Genomic DNA, 18,447 nt, shown 5'->3' with positions numbered 1-18,447 from the left:
GTGGCACACAGCATTGACTTACCAAGTACATCTGCAAGCACAATTCCTGCCAGGAAGGAAAAATACTCTGGCAGACGAACTAAGCAGAAACTTCATGGATCCCCACGAGTGGAAATTGGATCCACAAGTCTTCAGCATGATAACAAGGACCTGGGGATGTCCGGACATAGACCTATTTGCCTCCCCTCACAACTACCAACTACAAATATTCTGCACAAGGACTTATCACAAGCAAGCATGGAAAGTGGATGCTCTCTCTTTCAGTTGGAAAAATCTAACAGTATATGCCTTTCCACCTCTGCCTCTCCTCCCCAAGGTACTCCTCAAGGTCAGACAAGAGAAACCAAAAATGATACTGAGTGCCCCAGACTGGCCCCACCAGCACTGGTACCCAATCCTAAAGAGCTTGTCTCACTGCCCAGCCTGGACATTACCTCAAATGCCTCACTTATTGACCCAACAAGACAGTCAGATACTGCACAGCCAACTCAAAACCTTAAACCTGGCAGCATGGCAGATAATATAGCCTCTCAAGACACACCTCTCTCTAAAGCAGTGATGGATGTTATTTTGGAGGCCAGGAGGCCTAGCACCAGAAAATCTTATGCAGACAAATGGAAGAGATTCTGTGCTTGGAACCCAAGCACAAGGTATTGACACGATTGTTCCAAATATTCCTCAGATTTTACAATACTTAACTGAGATGCTGGATAAAGGCCTTTCTTTTTCATCAATTAAAATTCATGCTTCTGCCATTTCAGCTCATTACAATACAGAGCCACCTATTTTTTCACACCCCTTACTAAGGCAGTACCTCAGAGGGGCCAAAAACATAAGACCTCCAAGGAAAGCACCAATACCTGCATGGGACCTCAACTGTGTCTTGGAAAAATTCACACTACCTCCATTTGAACCAGCCTCTGCAGCTGACATAAAATTATTATCCTGGAAAACAGATCTGCTCCTAGCAATATAACCTCCGCTAGAAGAGTCTCAGAGTTACAGGCACTCATGGCTGTGGAACCTTTTATCATTTTCCATCCAGACAAGGTTTTGCTGAGGACAAACCCTACACTTATGCCTAAGGTAGTGTCCAGTGTGGCCCTTAACCAAACAATTCATTTGCCTACCTTTTATCCAAACCCACAGAATAAGGGTGAGAGAATTCTGCATTCCTTGGACATTCACAGACAGCTACGCTTCTACTTGGACAGAACTAAAGCTTTTAGAAAGACTAATCAACTCCTAGTTGGCATATGCTGCAGCATCACAAGGAAAGCCCATCTCAAAACAGACTGTTTCAAAGTGGATAGGCCATTACATTCATTTCTGCTATTCACAGCATGGCAAATCTGTGCCTAAGGACATTAGGCCACACTCAATCAGAGCAGCAGCCACCTCAGCAGCCTTCCTCAGAGAGGAGTACCAACCAAAGACATCTTAGAGGCTGCAACTTGGAGTTCAGTGCATACCTTTACAAAGCACTATCACTTATCCCTCTACTCTAAATCCAGGGCAGGCATTGCCACTGCAGTTCTGCAGGGCCTTATAGCCTCTCCTAATCCTATTTAGCTCCAGCCTCCCAACCTTAGCTTTGGGATTCAACCCAATTGAAATGACTGCAACAGTGAATACACTCGAACATCTACATTTATGGTAGGTACACAACTGTACTTTCCTCCTGTCCTGTTGGATGCCTTTTCTACTGTATCTTGGGCTCCTGATTCTCTGCCCCCTGCTCCCAAAAAACCTGATAGGTTTTATAAGGTGCCTGTTGATTGCAAGTTCCTTTAAAAGTGCCCATCGGCTAACCTTTCTGTGGTGTCTTTGGCATCTGACAAGCCATCTAAGTTGCTGTATTCTACAAAGTTGCTTCCTTCTGATAGACAGTAGAACTTTGGAAAAACTGGGTAAGAAGGTTTATACCTCAGCTACCCTTGCTTTTAGGGCTGTCAGACTCGTATGACAAGATATATTTTGGCTCTTCTATCTCAGGCTTTTCAGGATGTTTCTGACCTTCCTGACTCTGAGAAGACTTCTGCTCTCTCCTTCTCCAAAAAAGCAAAGCAGTAATTTTCCACACGATTTAATGTTAGTGCTTTCGTACACAGTTTTACATGCACTTCTTCAGACATTAATTACTCCCAAAATGCAATATGTTTTATAGTCCACTTAATTAAATACATTAAATGTTATGTGATCCTATCTCGCCTACATTCTGACTGATGGGTTCGGAGCTGATCCCTCGGCTCCGACTCGGCACGCTTATGCCAAAGAGCGAAGTCTCTTATTGGCTGAGCTTACTATATCCCAGGATGCACCACTACCAGTCCCCCAGATCTCGTTTGCCGCTAACTAGCGAAGACGTGGTCTCGAGCTGGCTGAGCTGAGTAGTATTTTACTTACTTTTTTCTGTCAGAAATTTGCTGTTCCTGTCATAAAAAGCTGTTTTAATGGCTACTCTGTGCTTTGTGTAGTGATTGGAGTTTTTTTTGTGAAAACTTGTAGTGTGATTGGGCGTTGTTTTCTGATTTCAGGCCTCCTTCATCTGTAGGGCCTTTCCCGGTCAGTCAACCCCTCTCAAACCTTTGGGATTTCAGATCCCCTTGAGTTTTTTGTTGTTCCGGATTGTTTAAATCGGCAGTTGTAAACTGATTTTTGTAGAGTCAGTTAAGTCAAGTCAAATTAGGATAGTGTTGTTCTTGCTGTCGGACAATTTCTGCATTATTGGTCATAATGTCTCAGAATCCTAGGCCTTCGGGCTTTAAAAAATGCACCAAATGTAATTTTAAAATGTCAATCACAGATGACCACTCTCTCTGTGTTTATTGCTTGGGTGCAAAACATTTACAAGAGTCATGCAGCGTGTGTCACGCTTTTTCCTCGAGGGTCCTCCAGGAGAGGAAAAATAAACTCATTCTTAAAGGCTTAATAAAACCCTCCTTTGAAGAAGCTTTAGCATCCTCTCCTTCTCCAGCTAAAAAGAAAAGGCCGGCTCCGACCAGTCCGTCGGATCCGCCGCCAAAAGACATAGGCAGGCTTCTCCTTCGGCTCCAAGGACTTCGGAGCCGAGGGCGAACGTCTGCCTCGATGCCACCAGTCTCGACTCCTCTGGCTTTGGAGCCGATGGCTGGGGCATCGAGAGGCGGGTCACCTTCGTCGGCTCCACTGGTCTCGGAGCCGACAAGGGTTGCCCGCTCAGACACTTCCTCCTCGGCACCAAGTCCTCCTCAGCACCGATGGAAACTAGTGTGGGTATTCCTTCGGCGCCGATAGTCATCGAGTCGCCTCGGAGCCGGTCCCCTAGCCCTTTGGGGCCGTTGGAGAGGCCATCTCGAACCCGTTCAGTATCCTCTAAGTCATCGAGGATGTCGGATTCGGATATAGACAGGGTGCTCCAAAGACTGTTCCAGTCCCCAGTCTTTCAAAAATTTGTTTCGGCTCCGACCCAGTTGGCTTCGGAGCCGATAGCCCATGCCCATCCCATTGCTATTCCTCCTCCGACCGCCGGCTCCGGCCGGAGCAGGTGCTGTTGGAGCCGGTGGAGATCTTAGGGTCGGCTCCGACCCTTACTCCAACCCGGGCCTTCGGGTCCGAGTTTGGTACACGGACTTCTTCGGCTGGACCCGGGGTGATGTTTCGGGACCTATGCTATCGGTTCCGAGCCTCCCTCTCGGTGCTTCGCTGGGACTTCCGTCGGCTATCATGGCTCCGGGGACCGGACACTCCCAGGATTCTGGGGGTCCGGCTTTCAGAGCTATGAGGAGTGCCTTGGCCAAGTCTTCGGCCATCTCTCCGGCTTTACCGGCACCTTCCTGGGCGTGGAGACTGGGTCTTTGGCAGTTCCCTGTCCGTAGGCAGCGGAGCCCCTGGGCCTGAGGTTACCCCCATTGGGGTTCCCTCCTCCTGAGGGTTCTTCGAGTTGTTTTCAGAGGAACCCCAAGGAAGAGATCGTGCAAGAGGAAGCACGTGGACTCCCGAGTCTATTACATCGGACACTGATCTTGATGATGCGGAGGGGTCCCGAAGTCGCCCTCGGATGATGTCTCATTTGCAGACATCTTAGAGATCCTCAAACAACGAGGCGGCTGGATATCCAAACCCCCCTCTGCTGATGAGTCAGTGCTCCTCAAGGCCTTTGGGGCTCAGCCCTCCGCCTCCTGGGTGTCTCCACCCTTCGACGAGCCTGGATTTAGTTTGTCGAAGGCGTGGGAACATCCAGATACCGTGGAACCAGTCCCTTCTCGTCCTAATAAATTTTTGTCTGCCCCACCCGAGAAGGAGTTCCTCACTAAAGGCGTGGCTGTAGATGCCATGGTGGTGGCATCTGCTACACAACAGGACGTGGCAGAGGCTTCAACGTCCGTCCATCCTCCTAATAAGGAGTCTAGGAGCATGGACAGGTGCGGAAGCGCACCCTGACTTCAGCGGCCTTTACCTTAAGGTCTCTGAATTATTTGGCACATTTTACCAGGCTTCAGAGGGATCTGGTCAAGGAGCTGTCAGATTTCCTCGCGGGTAACCTACCTGAGCAGCTAGCCCAGTCGGTTAGCTCTCAGTTGGCTATCCTTACATCAATTTCTAACTCGTCCATGAGGCTCATTTCATATGCGGCCGAAGGCGGGTAGAGCAGGCACAGGCGTGGCTCTACGGAGACAAGCCTGGCTCCGCTTGTGTCAGTTTGGAGGCCTTCAAGTCTTCCTTCACGACGCTCCCTTTGATGGGTCCTCTTTGTTTGGACCTAAGGTTAAAGACACCCTTACCCGCTGTGAGCAAGAGGGAAAAACTTTATCTGCCGTAGGTGCCCGTTATTCCACTCCCTTTCGGCCTTATCCCAAGGCTAAAGGAGGAGGGAAGATGTGGTTCCGTAAATCACGTAAGTTTTTTCCTCAGCAGCAGGAAGATTCCCCTTCCAGAGGCAGAGGATGGGGAAATTTTTCTGGGAGACGCCGTCCCAGAGGCGGCAGAGGGCCCCGCAGTTCTGGAGACCGCGAGTCCTTTCGTGGCTCTTCAGCCTCCCACACCTCGTGAGGGATTGCCCGGCTGTGCTGCTCGAGCCAGTCGGGTGCCGTTGCCAAGCACCTAAAAGCCTGGGAGTCAATCACTCAGGACAGATGGGTGCTTCGGATCATTGCCGGAGGTTACACCATCCCATTCACATGCTCACCCCCACCGTCCAAAAAAATCCCGGACCCACCACCTAGTCAAAGGGAAATTGCAGCCGCAGAAGCTTTAAAGCTGCTAGAAAAAGGAGTCATCCAACCGGTCCCCACAGACCAGATCGGATCCGGAAATTACTCAAAGTTCTTTTTAGTGCCAAAAAAGACAGGGGACCTGAGACCAATTTTGGATCTCAGCAGACTAAACCAATCCGTCACGAAATCCAAATTCCGAATGGTCACGTTACAATCCATTCTCCCATTGTTGGAGAAGGATGTTTGGATGTGCTCCATAGACCTCAAGGACGCCTATTATCACATACCGATACATCAGGCGTCCAGGAGGTATCTGCGCTTCAGCCTGGGAGACAGTCATTTCCAATTTTGTGCACTGCCCTTTGGTCTCACCACAGCCCCCAGGGTGTTCACCAAGTGTTTGGCAGTAGTGACTGCTCACCTGAGGAGTCTTGGATTCCAAGTGTTTCCCTATCTGGACGACTGGCTCCTGACTGCCACCACCAGGCATCTACTAATGGACAACCTCAAAGCCACCATCTCCCTGGGTGCTACCCTGGGAATTACATTCAATTGGTCAAAGTCTGTCTTGCTGCCCTCTCAGCATAAGATTCATAGGAGCAGAGATAGACTCAAGATTGATGCGCGTTTTTCTTCTGACCAAAAGGATCCAAACTTTACAAGGCCAGGTTCAAGCCCTGATTTCAAGATCCAAAGCCCCAGCCAGGTTGGTCTTACAAGTTTTAGGTTCGATGTCTGCCACGGTTCTTCTAGTTCCTCTGGCAAGATTGCACATGAGGATTCTTCAGTGGCTATTGTCAACTCAATGGTCCTTTCAGGACCTTCCCCTCAATCATCCCATTATAATTACAGAAACATGCAAACGGGACCTTCGCTGGTGGCTTCAGACATCCAATCTAAATCAAGGAAGTCCTTTTGTTATTCCTCTCCAGTGGTCACCCTGACGACAGATGCCTCCCAGACAGGGTGGGGGCATTGTCTGGGCAGGTTAGTTCAGGGCTCCTGGCTTCCAGACGAAACTCTTCTCCACATCAGTGTATTGGAGATGAGGGCGTACTTCTGTCCCTACAGGCCTTACACAGGTTTCTCCCTCAGGGCATAATCGCCATCCACACAGACAACATGTCGGTGGTCTGGTATCTAAACAAACAAGGAGGGACCAGATCTTACCCCTTTGCAGAGAGGCCATGAGGGTGTGGGAATGGGCGGTAGCTACCAGCCGTTTCTTGGTAGCGACCCACATTCCGGGGAAATCAAATATACTGGCAGACAGATTAAGCAGAACAATTCTCTCTCCTCACGAGTGGTCCCTAAACAAAACAGTAGCAGCTCAGGTTTTCAGGAGATGGGGACGCCGTGCTGCGACCTATTTGCAACACCACTAAACACGAAGTGCAAAAGGTTCTTCTCCTTGACTCCACATCAGGGAGAAGCAGCTATGGATGCTCTAGCACAACCTTGGCCAACAGGGCTACTTTATGCCTTTCCTCCGATTCCACTTCTCCAAAGTCATTCAAAAGCTTCTCAATTGGGGTCCACAATGATACTGATTGCCCCATACTGGCCTCGTCAGGTATGGTTTCCCTACCTGAAGAAACATGCGGTGGACGACCCGTGGACTTTAGACCTAATTCCGGATCTGTTAATTCATCAGTCGGGACGACAGCATCAGTCCCTTCACTCCTTGAAGCTGACAGCTTGGCTCCTCCACTTCCGACTTTAGTCAGAAGTCACACATTAGACCCGGAAGTTATTCACATTTTATCTTCGGCCCACAAACCCACCACTAAGAAATTGTACCTCAGTAAGTGGAAGAGGTTTGCTATCTGGGCTCAACTCAGGGGCTTAGACCCTATCACTGCTCCAATCCCAGAGGTTTTGAAATTCTTAACATCCCTGTTTAATCAAGGATCTTCTGTCTCTACTATTAAAGTCCAACTAGCGGCTATCTCTAAATTCCACGAATCCATGGATCCTCCATTGATGAGCAGCAGACTATGCAAAACTTTCATTAAAGGTGTGGGCCTGTTAAGACCCCCAGTTTTTCATCCTGCGCCTCCGTGGGATCTTGATTTGGTGCTTCGTGCATTAACATCTTCCCCTTTCGAACCGGCTGCTACATGTGAGTTAAAATATCTGTCTTGGAAAACGGCCTTCTTAGTTGCAATTACTTCTGCAAGAAGAGTTTCAGAGCTTCAAGCCCTGTCTATCAAACCACCGTACTTGATTTTTCACAAGGATAGAGTATCACTTAGGCCTAATCCATCCATTGTCCCAAAGGTCTGTTCTAATTTCTGTCTCCAACAATCCCTAGAGCTACCAGTTTTCTTTCCAAAATTCTCCAATGAAGCAGAATACACTTTCCATAAATTGGATGTTCACAGGCAATTGCTTCTATTTAGACAGGACTCAACAAATTCGTAAGTCAGACCAATTGTTTGTGTCCTTCTCAGACAATAAATTGGGCAAAACCATCACAAAAGCTACTATCTCCAAATGGATTAGAGATTGTATAACTCAGGCTTATTCTTCTTCGAATAAGCAACTTACAACATCTATCAAAGCTCACTCTACCAGAGCTATGGCGACTTCTATAGCTTTTCATTCCAAGCTCGCTATCTCGGAGATTTGTGCTGCGGCTACTTGGTCCAATCCGCACACTTTCATTTCCCACTATAAATTGGATGTGGCATCTAAAGGGCGAGCATCATTTGGTTCCACGGTACTCAGGAGTGTTTTCCAGTGAGCCACCCAGGATTCAGGTGCTAGGGACGCTGTCCCATCAGTCAGAATGTAGGCGAGATAGGATCACATAACATCTTTTAGTTATGTACTCACCATAACTTCAGATGTTTGGGATCCATCTCTACATTCCTAATACCCATCCTCCTTCCTCCTGCCTTGGAGATCAGAAGAGATTGAACGGTTTTGAGTTCTACTGTTTTATCTTGTTTCATCTGACGATGTTATATAAGCAGGGCGTGCATGTGTGCATGTATGCGGACAAACTAGATCTGGGGGACTGGTAGTGGTGCATCCTGGGATATAGTAAGCTCAGCCAATAAGAGACTTCGCTCTTTGGCATAAGCGTGCCGAGTCGGAGCCGAGGGATCGGCTCCGAACCCATCAGTCAGAATGTAGGCGAGATGGATCCCAAACATCTGAAGTTATGGTGAGTACATAACTAAAAGTTAAAACCACATGATGATAATTACTACTACATCTCTTGAGTTCATTTTATAGAAAAAGTTTGTATATATTCATACTTGTATATCTGACCTTAAACAAAAATGTTTCTCAGGTATTTTACCAAAAACAGAAAAAAAAAACTTTACGGCCATAAATACATGTGTGTGTGTGTGTATATATATATATATATATATATATATATATATATATATATATATATATATATATATATGGAAAAACTTGTGCATTTGTCAACAATTGCCATTTTAATTCTTTTTCTTCGAGCTTAAGCTCCCATGGGCCCCCTCTTATACTTCTGTCCATCTGTTCTAAAACTGTAAATGTAAAACTGTGAGACTGATGTTCTGCTATGTTTCTAGCTAGTGCATTGGTGTTAATATTTCTACTTATACAATATAAATGCTCATAAATTCATTGCTTAAAGTGACGTTCAGTCTTACCGAAATAAAAAGCCGAACATTGGCTACAAGAAGCTAAGTAAACTATGCCTTGGCTTTCACAATTAAATCTAACTTTTATGTTATATTTAATGCCCTTAATTCTCACGTGGGTTCCTGTCTGGATATATTTACAGTAATGACATTGCCCACATTTGTGCATACCCCAAACTTTATGGCCATAAATACATGTGTGTGTGTGTGTATATATATATATATATATATATATATATATATATATATATATATATATATATATATATATATGTACCGGAGAAGCATTTCTGTTTAAGGTCAGATATACAAGTATGAATATATACAAACTTTCTATAAAATTGAACTTGAAGATGTAGTACATAATTATTATCATCATGTGGTTTTAATTAATGTATTTAATTAGTTAAGTGGACTATAAAACATATTGCATTTTGGGAGTAATTAATGTCTGAAGAAGTGCATGTAAAACTGTGTACAAAAGCGCTAACATTAAATCGTGTGGAAAATTACTGCTTTGCTTTTTTTGGAGTTTATTTGTTTGAGTTGTTTTTTTACATTGTTTCTGCTCTCTCCTTGTTAGGGACTTCTCAGGTGGCTCACCACTCTATTAAAAGCAGTTATGAAGCAGCAGAGGGCTGTTCTAAGCGTGCTGCTTTTGGCATTGTGCTGAGGAGATATTCCTGGCTTCAACTTCAACCTTTGCCTGTTGATATTAAGGCTAAGTTAATGGATACCCCTCTGGATAACGAGCATTTGTTTGGTGCTGCTGATTTATTCAAGTCCCTACAGGAAAAGGATATAGCTTTACAAGATTTAAAACCTATCTTTTTCTCCTGTACCTGAATTCCAAAGGATTTACCCTAATAAGCTGTCCTTTGTCCGTAGGCAGTCTCACCCTCCACTGAAGGTAAGAAGGGTGGTAGAAGAGCTCCTCCTGCTTAAGGCTACCCAGACTCCTGTAGCTCAGAAATCATCTTTTCCTGACAAACCAGGTGCTGTCTGACTATCCTGTACTTCTCAGTCACATACCTCTTTTTCTTCATCTTTCCCTTTCACTTTTTCTTTGGGTAAAGATTACTCAAGATTCTTGGGTTCTTTCCATCATTCGCCAAGGGCATTACATGGTCTGGAAATCTTTCCTCAGGCCCCTCAGGGACAATTAGCCTTTTTTCTAGAGATGCTTCAGGGTCTCTTGACTTAGGGGGCTTTTCAGGAACTTCCAGTTTCTCAAAGGGGAATGAGTTTTATTCCAGAATGTTCTTGGTCCCCAGGAAAGAGGGCACTTGGAGACCCGGATCTTAAACACTTTTCTGCAGGTCCCTTCCTTTCAGATGTTCCTTCAGACCTTGTTTCCTCTGCTGATTCATCAGGCTTTTCTAGTTTCTCTGGACATCAAGGATGCTTGTCTTCCTATCCCTATTCATCCATTTTTCAGAACGTTTTTACATTTCTGTGTTGCTTCCTGGCATTTTCATTTCTCTGCTTTGCCCTTTGGCTCTACTGCCACAAAGGTGTTCACCAAATGCCTGACTGCTGTGATTGCTTTTTGCAGGTTAAGGGGGTTATGTCTTTCCCTACTTGGACAACCAACTTTTTCGGCACCCTCTCCAGACGTTCTGTTGCAGCATCTTCATTTTGCCATTTCTCTCCTGTAAAGCCTGGGATTCACTATAAATTTCCAAGTCCTTCCTGGCTCCTACACAAGATCTTGTGTTTCTGGGATGTAGGATCCACACTATTCAATGCTGGTATCCTTGCCTCCTCCCAAGGCTGTTTCAGTCCCTTCATCTTCTGGCTTCAGTACAGCCAGGGAATTTCTAAGAGCTCTGTGTTTCATGGCCTCCACAATTCCCATACTCCCTCTAGCCAAACTCCACATGAGAAAATGTCAGTGGTTTCTGAAGTCAGTTTGGCTTCAACATAGTCATCCTATAGATTTCCTATTTTGTCTTTTTCCATGCCTCAAGCTGGAAATTCACTGGTAGATTCAGCAGTTTGTCACTCAGTCCAGGCCTTCCTTTTCAACCAGCACTCCCTCTCAGGAGCTGTTTACAGACACTTTAGGCATGGGATGAGGGGCTTCCTTTGACTCTCTAAAAGTGCAGGGCATCTGGTCGCTTCAGGAAAAGAAAGACCACATCAGTGTCAGAGATGAGAGCTCTTCTGTTGGCTCTTCAGGCATTTCATCATTCCAGGGCCCCTGAAGGTAGTAACAGACAAATACCACAGTCGTACAGTATGCCAACAAGCTAGGGGGAATATCATCTTATCCCTTGTGCAGGCTAGCACTTCAAGTGTGGAGCTAACTATCCAGTATCAAGTGACTCAAGGCAGTTTACATTCACTCAGGTAAGAACATTGTGGCAGACTCTGTGAGCAGTGGATGCTTCACAGGGATGTATTTCTGGACATTGTCCAGCAGTGGTGTACTCCTCAAGTAGATCTGTTTGCCTCCCCTCTGATCAGACAACTTTCTCTTTTTGTGCCAGAGGCCCATATTCTCTGGTCTGGAAGGGTGGATGCCCTCTCTTTTTCCTGGGAGGGGATTTTTTTATGCCTTCCCGTCATTCCAAAAGTCCTGTTCAAGATAAATCCGGATGCTCCCAAAATCTTGCTGGTGACTCCCTTTTGGCCCAGACAGCATTGGTTACCTCCTCTTCTGCATTTAGTCACGGGCAATCATCACAAGTTACCTCACAGGGTGGACTTGCTCACACAAGATAAGGGATCTCTCATCCATCCCCTCCTGTCCATTCTTCCACTCACACTGTGGGTGATTGGATTTTGATTCAATATAGACCCCTCTTTTTTTGAGGATGTGCTGAGGGTCCTGCAGGGAACCAGGAAACCTAATACTAGGAAATCCTACTTATCCAAATGGAAGAGGTTTTCTGTTTGATGTCTTTCTCGTAACCTGGATACACTTTCTGTGGATGTTCCATTAGTTCTGTCTTATTTGTATGAATTGCGCAGTGTTGGATTGGCATATATTTCTTGTCAGCTCTTTCTGCCTGTAGCACCCCCATTTGGCCTCTAGACCTGAGGATAAACAATTTCTTAAAGGCGTCCTTCATATTACACCTTTCAGGAAGCCTGTTCCTCCTTCCTGGGACCTTAATTTTGTTTTGGAGAAATTAACTCAGGCTCCTTTTTGAGCCTGCAGCATTCCTTGCAGCATTGTTCTTTTGATGGCCCTTACTTCTGCCAGACAGGTGTCTGAGCTTCAGGCCCTTATGGCTGCTCCCCCTTTTTTAGTTTTCCATAAGGAAAGGGTGTCCTTTCGTACTAATCCTTCTTTTATGGCCAAAGTGGTGAATGAGTTGTCTTTTTTAATCAGTCTATTCATTTGCCTACTTTTTCCCTTTTCCACAATCTGCTAATGAGAAGATTTTACACAGTTTGGGTATGTGTAGACAACTTGGATTTTATTTGGATATGACCAAAGCTTTTTGCAAATCTGATCAGTTTTTTGTTTCCTTTCATCCTAGATCTTTGGGGAATGTCTGTTTCGAAGCAAACTGTTTCTTCTTGGATATCTAAAGCCATTTATTTTTGTTATTCTTTTCATGGAAAGAGCCTGCCTTCTTCATTTAAGGCTCATTCTACTAGGGCTGTTTTTTCTTCTGGTGCTTTTTTCGAGGGTTTAGATACTAACTCTATTATTCAGGCAGATAACTGGACTCCTATGCATACTTTTACCAATCACTGTAAGTTGGCTGTGATATTCAGCGTTAGAGCTGGTTTTCATAGGGCCATCCTTCATGGGTTCTTAGAGGGCTCTCTTCTCCTCCCTCTCTTCATGAGCTTTTGCACTTTCCCTACTGTAAGGAATACTCCAACAGTGAAATAGAAGGACATAGTACAGTTGTGTAAAATCTTACCATAATGGTAGAGGTCCTTCCATTTCACTGTTGCAGTATTCATTCCCTCCCTCCTCCCCTGGCTCTCTTCTCTTCTGGATGTGCCTGGTACCTCTCTAATCCTTGGACTGGCGTGCATACTGGGGCTCTCAATTCTGAGGATGGTACATCTGGACATAACATTTATGCCCTCTGCTGTACATGGGGAGCATACATGTGATGCACGGCATACCCTTAGCAACCTAAAGGTTTTGGTATACTGGCTGGATGTCAGGCCACCTTTGGCAGGGTATCCCTATTGTAAGGAATACTGCATCAGTGAAGAGAAGGACATCTACCATTATAGTAAGATTTTGCATAACTGTACTTTAATCATATGTGCTTCACCTTTGCAAATGTTGTAATCTCTTATCCTCATTTGATGGATCTCAGCACTGGATAGCAAGGAAGGTATGGCTAACAAGCACTCAAGGTGCCTGCTAAATAAATGGTGTTTTACTAGTATTAGTGACTATTGCTAAACTGTCAGCCAAAAATTAAGATGTAGGTGGCTTATCCATAAGCTGTGTAACACGTTTCATATGTGGATTCATGGGTCTGACTTTAGTGATGTCGCTGGACTGGCAGTCAATCCTTCTCCTTTCCAGACATAGTCAAGTAGTAGGGAGTAGTCTTTGTTTTTGCAGAGTTTAGTTGCATGTTACATAGGTAACAGGAGAGCAGCTTGTTTGTGGTCACTATACGTGGACCCATTTTTGTGTAATAATCTTTATTCTTTATATTGAATTTCAAATAATGTAACTGAACTTTTTTTTTTTTTTTTTTTAAACAGAACTTCTCAAAACTGATGCCCATATGGGCTTTCCCAGAGCTTACAATTCTCCTCAGCACTAGCCCAAATTCTCGGTTATGGTGTCAATGTTGACACCAGTATAACATATTTTACCTGAGCTTTGAGCCCTAGATTTGAGTCAGTGGAATTAACTTGGTCAACGTTGGACGAGATATTGTTAGCTTTGACTTTGAGCTTATCCAAGGTTTCTACACAGAGTAGTTATTCTGACTACTATACCTTTTAAGCCCTATTCTGTTCAGAAGAGCGTATTACCGCCTCCCTTCCCAAGGTATTGGATCCTGGGAATCAGCCTGTTTAAGCAAATGCCCTAGATGATGATAGTCGATGAGGGGAGGCACTGTAAGGTTCCCTGACTTGGGGCTAATTGGGGTCTCTCTTGAAATAGAAACAGGCCCAGTCTGTGTGTGTGTGTGTGTGTGTGTGTGTGTGTGTGTGTGTGTGTGTGTGTGTGAGTTGGTAGAACAAATGAAGACCCACAGGCCACTGGGATGAAGGTGTTGTCTCTCCATGGCAGCAGATGGATGGGCAGGCATCTACAGGGCTGCAAACACCTCCATGGCTGTAACGAAGGCTGCTCCCTTTGATCTGCTCTTGTCTGTGGAGATGGGAGCCCCATGCATCAAGAACAAATGGGCTTGAGTGCTATGGATGGAGGGTTTGATAGCTGATAGACACACAGGAAAAACAGAGAGAGAGAAGAGAGAAAGAGAGAGAAAGACTGAAGTATGTGTGCAATAGCTGGAATCAAGATATAACATGGGTAGCAGGTTGCTCTTTCAATGTCTATTTCTGTCCCGTAAAAGGGATTCCAAATAGGGAACTTGCCCTTCAAAATCCATTGTGAATGTGAACCTCCTAGTAGCTTATATTTCCATATCCATACTTCACGAGCTCTTTCAGAACTTCTCAGCCATCTTTCATTGTTTCAGAAAGTGGTCAGGGAGCGGGATAAGATTTGCCTTCCATGACTACTAGGCTTGGAAATCCATTTTCTTGAAACTAGGAACTACTCATCTTCAGGAGTATAAGCACACATGACAGTTTTGTATCTTATCCCTCAGATTGTCCTAGTCTGCCATCTTCTCTTCAGTGTATCTTTCAGCTATGGGAGCAAGTGTGTAATCTATTAAAAACTTGTTAAACCACTTCTGCTGTCACCTGAAAAGGTTCATTGTCTTTACTAAGAAAATGGTGACACTCTACCCAGAGATTCTAATGTCCAGCTACTAAACAGACATATTTTGTAAAAATGTTCATGAAGGCCCTGCTGCCTCTGCAGTTGAGAATGGTTCTGCACCACAGAAAGAAGATGCTTATCTTCATGATCCTGTCTATCCTCCTTATGGACATTATATTTCCTTCTGTATACTAGGGAAAAGCCATTCAGTTCAAAAAATTTCCCAAGGGGGGTAATGTCTGCACCTCTGTCTTTGCAGCATTTTTCAGAGGCCACTGTGCGTCTTTATGGTCTTGGGGATTTGCATCTTCACCCACCTAGGTAACTAGCCTGTCTCAGCCCCTTCCAAGCCAGCTGCCCTTTTGTCTAGAGCAAATCGTTCTTAGTTCTTGGATATCTCCATTAGTATGGGCAAGTGCTGGCTTCATCCTTAACTAGTTACTGTCAATTTCTCAGTGTCCTTTTTAATCTTAATTGCTGAAGTTTTCTTGAGCCGTCCTCAGCAAGACTCAGTAGTTTGTTGTTGTCTGACAGATACGTGATTTGTCAGTTCTGAATCTGATATCTGAGGCAGATTCCAGCAGTTCTTTACATCTTCATTCATATGAGATGCTCTTACATTATCTTGCAACACGACTGGCGTCTGGACAAGTAGCAAAGAATATTCTGATCCCAGACCTTGTGCAGCAGGCAAGTCACCGGAGTTGGTTGAGCATGCCCATTTTGACTGTCATTCTTAACTTGGCACTTCACTGTTCATGCTTTATTTTACAGGTGGATGTGCACATGTGGAATGCATCCATTCAAGCCACAGTCTTGTTCCAGAAAGTGCTATTATGTCAGCTTGCTGGAATTGCTGCCAGTCTGCTATACCTTTTGCTGCTTTCAGGGCAGTCTTCTGTCAGGTGATCCCAATCAAGTGGACATGACTGTAGGTACATTGCATCACAAGCAATAAGGAATAAAATATGTTCCTGTTCACCACCACCACACAAACTGTTGTTCCGCACAGTTGAAAGAAACACATTTCATCTGGCTTAGCATCTGTTATGCACTTTGATCCTTTTTGTAGACTCTGAGCAAACATGAATGAAGTATCTGTCCCAATATCTTTATCTGTTTGACTTCTGAGATTACCATGAATTTAGTCATCTGGTCTGCAACTAGGTTAGTGCAAAGCTGTGACATTTCTGCTCTCTAAATTCAAATACTTAGACTCTTTGATCAGACATCTTGTCTCAGTTGTGGAAAGAGGGGTTCAGCTATTCCTTTCCACCACATCCACTCCAGTGAGTGTGAGGAATCCTAGATGATTTTTTTAGCTTCTTTTTGGCATAGACAAATATGCTACCCCCATTTCCAGGAGCTGACCTCTGTATCCCCTCAGCCACTTTACAGGATCACAGGTACCTGTTTGCTGAATCATATGTATTTTGAGCTTGATTACAGAGAGATCGAGTTTCATGTTGTTCTGATTATATTCTAAAGTCCTCCTTGAAAGCCCATAGGAATTCTCCCACATACACATTTGCTGTAAAATGGAGACAGAATAATGTCTTGGCCAGAAACAAGAATTTCTTCCTTTTTCCTGTCCAGCATTTGTAATTCTGGACTTTCTCCTGTATTTGTCCAGATGTTGCCTGCTGTACAGTTTAATTAAGACCCATCTTTTTGATGTTTCATTTTTCCAAGACCTCATTGAGGTCTGTCTGCTGGCATACCTTCCAGTTGTTTAGAAACATACGAGTTTTGATTCATTTGAAACTCACTATACATAGACTGACTCATTCTTAGGATTTCAGTTTTGTTTTGGAGAGGCTGATCTTCTTTCCATTTGAGCCACTTCCAGTTTCCTTCCGACACTTTGAAAGATCCTTCCTGAAAAAGCTGTTTGCCACCTCTGATTATTGAATCTCTAAACAACACAGTCCTTATGGTGTAAGAAACACTAGCTGTTTTGTATGCGGCTTAGGTTTTAGTTTGGATTGGTTCTCATAATTAGAGTATATTCAGTATATACTCTTAGTGTACCTAACTGCATTTAGATTTTCTAGAACAGTCCAATCTATGCAAAATGTATGTCTTTTTCATATTAGATGGCACTGTGCTTTGTGAAGTGCTTAAAATTGAGAAGGATAAGCCTCCCAGTGAGCATACCTTGTTGGCCTTGTCACTTGCACTGTTGTCACCTATGTCCAAGCAGGAAAACTCTACTGTTTGACACGGCTTTTATTACCTCCACTGTCTGTTTTTGGGAGCATTTACCCAAGTCCTCTGTACTGATGCTGTAACCTGGATTAGTACCTGTACATTTACTAAGAACTTTCCTAGATTAAACCTCTAATTAGAGACTGCTTTCCTAGGGCATTCTTCCATATGTGCTGAATTTATTTTAACATGTCCTCACTCTTCTATACTTCCAGTGTTCAAAATTCATCGATAGCTGAACATCCTTCTGATTTTAATCCATGTTCGACAGCTGTGTTGCTTGGAAATCCTGTATTAACACCACATCTGAAGGGAACAGGAGTCGTACTGATGTGAACCCTTCCTCCAGTCGTCAGATAGTGTATTTCTTTCTGTTCTTTGGTTTCTTCTGTGGATTCTTGCTTTCTGTAATCGCAGACTGAGAGGATGGGTTAACTTCCTTTCAACAGCAGAGTTGTAGGCAAAAGGGTAACATGGACATGAACCCCGCTGCCTGCAGTCTGTGAAGATCTGGAGTTACAGTAGGTTTCTCATAAACAAAAGTTTAGTGTTCCTTGTCTCTTAAACCACTTTTACTGATCTGTAATGGAATGTGATTGACGTTTTCACAGAGATGCTATCTTTGTACATACTCAAGTCGCTTTCTGTATCCTGAGTATAGTGTGTTTTTGTCAGTTCTTTGTGATTTTTTTTTTTTTTTTGCATAGCAAAATTTTTTCTGCTCTAAATGATCTAAAGGGAGATTATAAAGAAGATTGATTATTATTGTGTTTGCCTTGGCTCCTTTTTTGTGTTACATTTGCATGCCTTTTTTGTATTTGTTTATGTATGTGTGTGTATGTGTATATATATATCTATATATATATATATATATATATATATATCTATATCTATATATATATATATCTATATATATATATATATATATATATATATACATATATATATATATATGTGTATATATATATATATATATATATATATCTATGTAGAGAGAGAGAGAGATTTTTTGTCTGTGCTCTGAATGTTGCGATGTTCATCAAAAACTGATATGTTTTTTATATCCAGAAAATGGAATATTACATAAAGTGAATTTCTGTGTTTCCAGAGATTCAAACGCAAGCCAGGCCAGGCAGATAATGAACGATCTATGGGAGATTACAGTGACCGTGTGCAGAAACGATTGAAAACAATAGAGTCCAGTGATAAAATGGAGCAGAAGGCACAATCCCTGGAGCAGAAGACTGACGAAGCTGATGCATATGAACACATTAAAGAAGGCAGCAAATCATATGATGCTCAGACATATGGTATTTCTATATCCACTTGTTTTTTTCAGTTTGTGTTGGATTGAGGAGCGAAGTTGACTAATTTAATATTTGGAAGTAACAGGATACTCTGTCCCTTGACTCTGCATCTTGATGGACATTTTTAACAAGTGATCCATGTGGCCTGGTATTTAGTAAAGCACACATTCCAGAAGACTGTCTTAATTCCAGCCTTTGTC

At 43.8% G+C, this 18,447-nt stretch overlaps 1 protein-coding gene across 1 annotated transcript in view; it reads left to right on the top strand.

Annotated features, from left to right (window-relative positions):
* MDN1 (midasin AAA ATPase 1) overlaps window positions 1–18,447 on the top strand; it is a 3,484,183-nt gene that overhangs the window by 3,270,854 nt on the left and 194,882 nt on the right. The window contains exon 92 of the mRNA XM_044071809.1: window positions 18,049–18,250. Coding sequence (XP_043927744.1) covers window positions 18,049–18,250 — 202 coding nt within the window. The remainder of the gene's footprint in view (window positions 1–18,048; window positions 18,251–18,447) is intronic.

This window comes from Protopterus annectens, chromosome 1.part0 (assembly GCF_019279795.1).
Source record: "Protopterus annectens isolate FY-2018-M chromosome 1.part0, PAN1.0, whole genome shotgun sequence".
In the NCBI taxonomy this organism is placed as follows: Eukaryota; Metazoa; Chordata; order Ceratodontiformes; family Protopteridae; genus Protopterus; species Protopterus annectens.
Note: the sequence above shows the minus strand (reverse complement) of the source record. Positions and strands in the feature narration are given on the sequence as shown.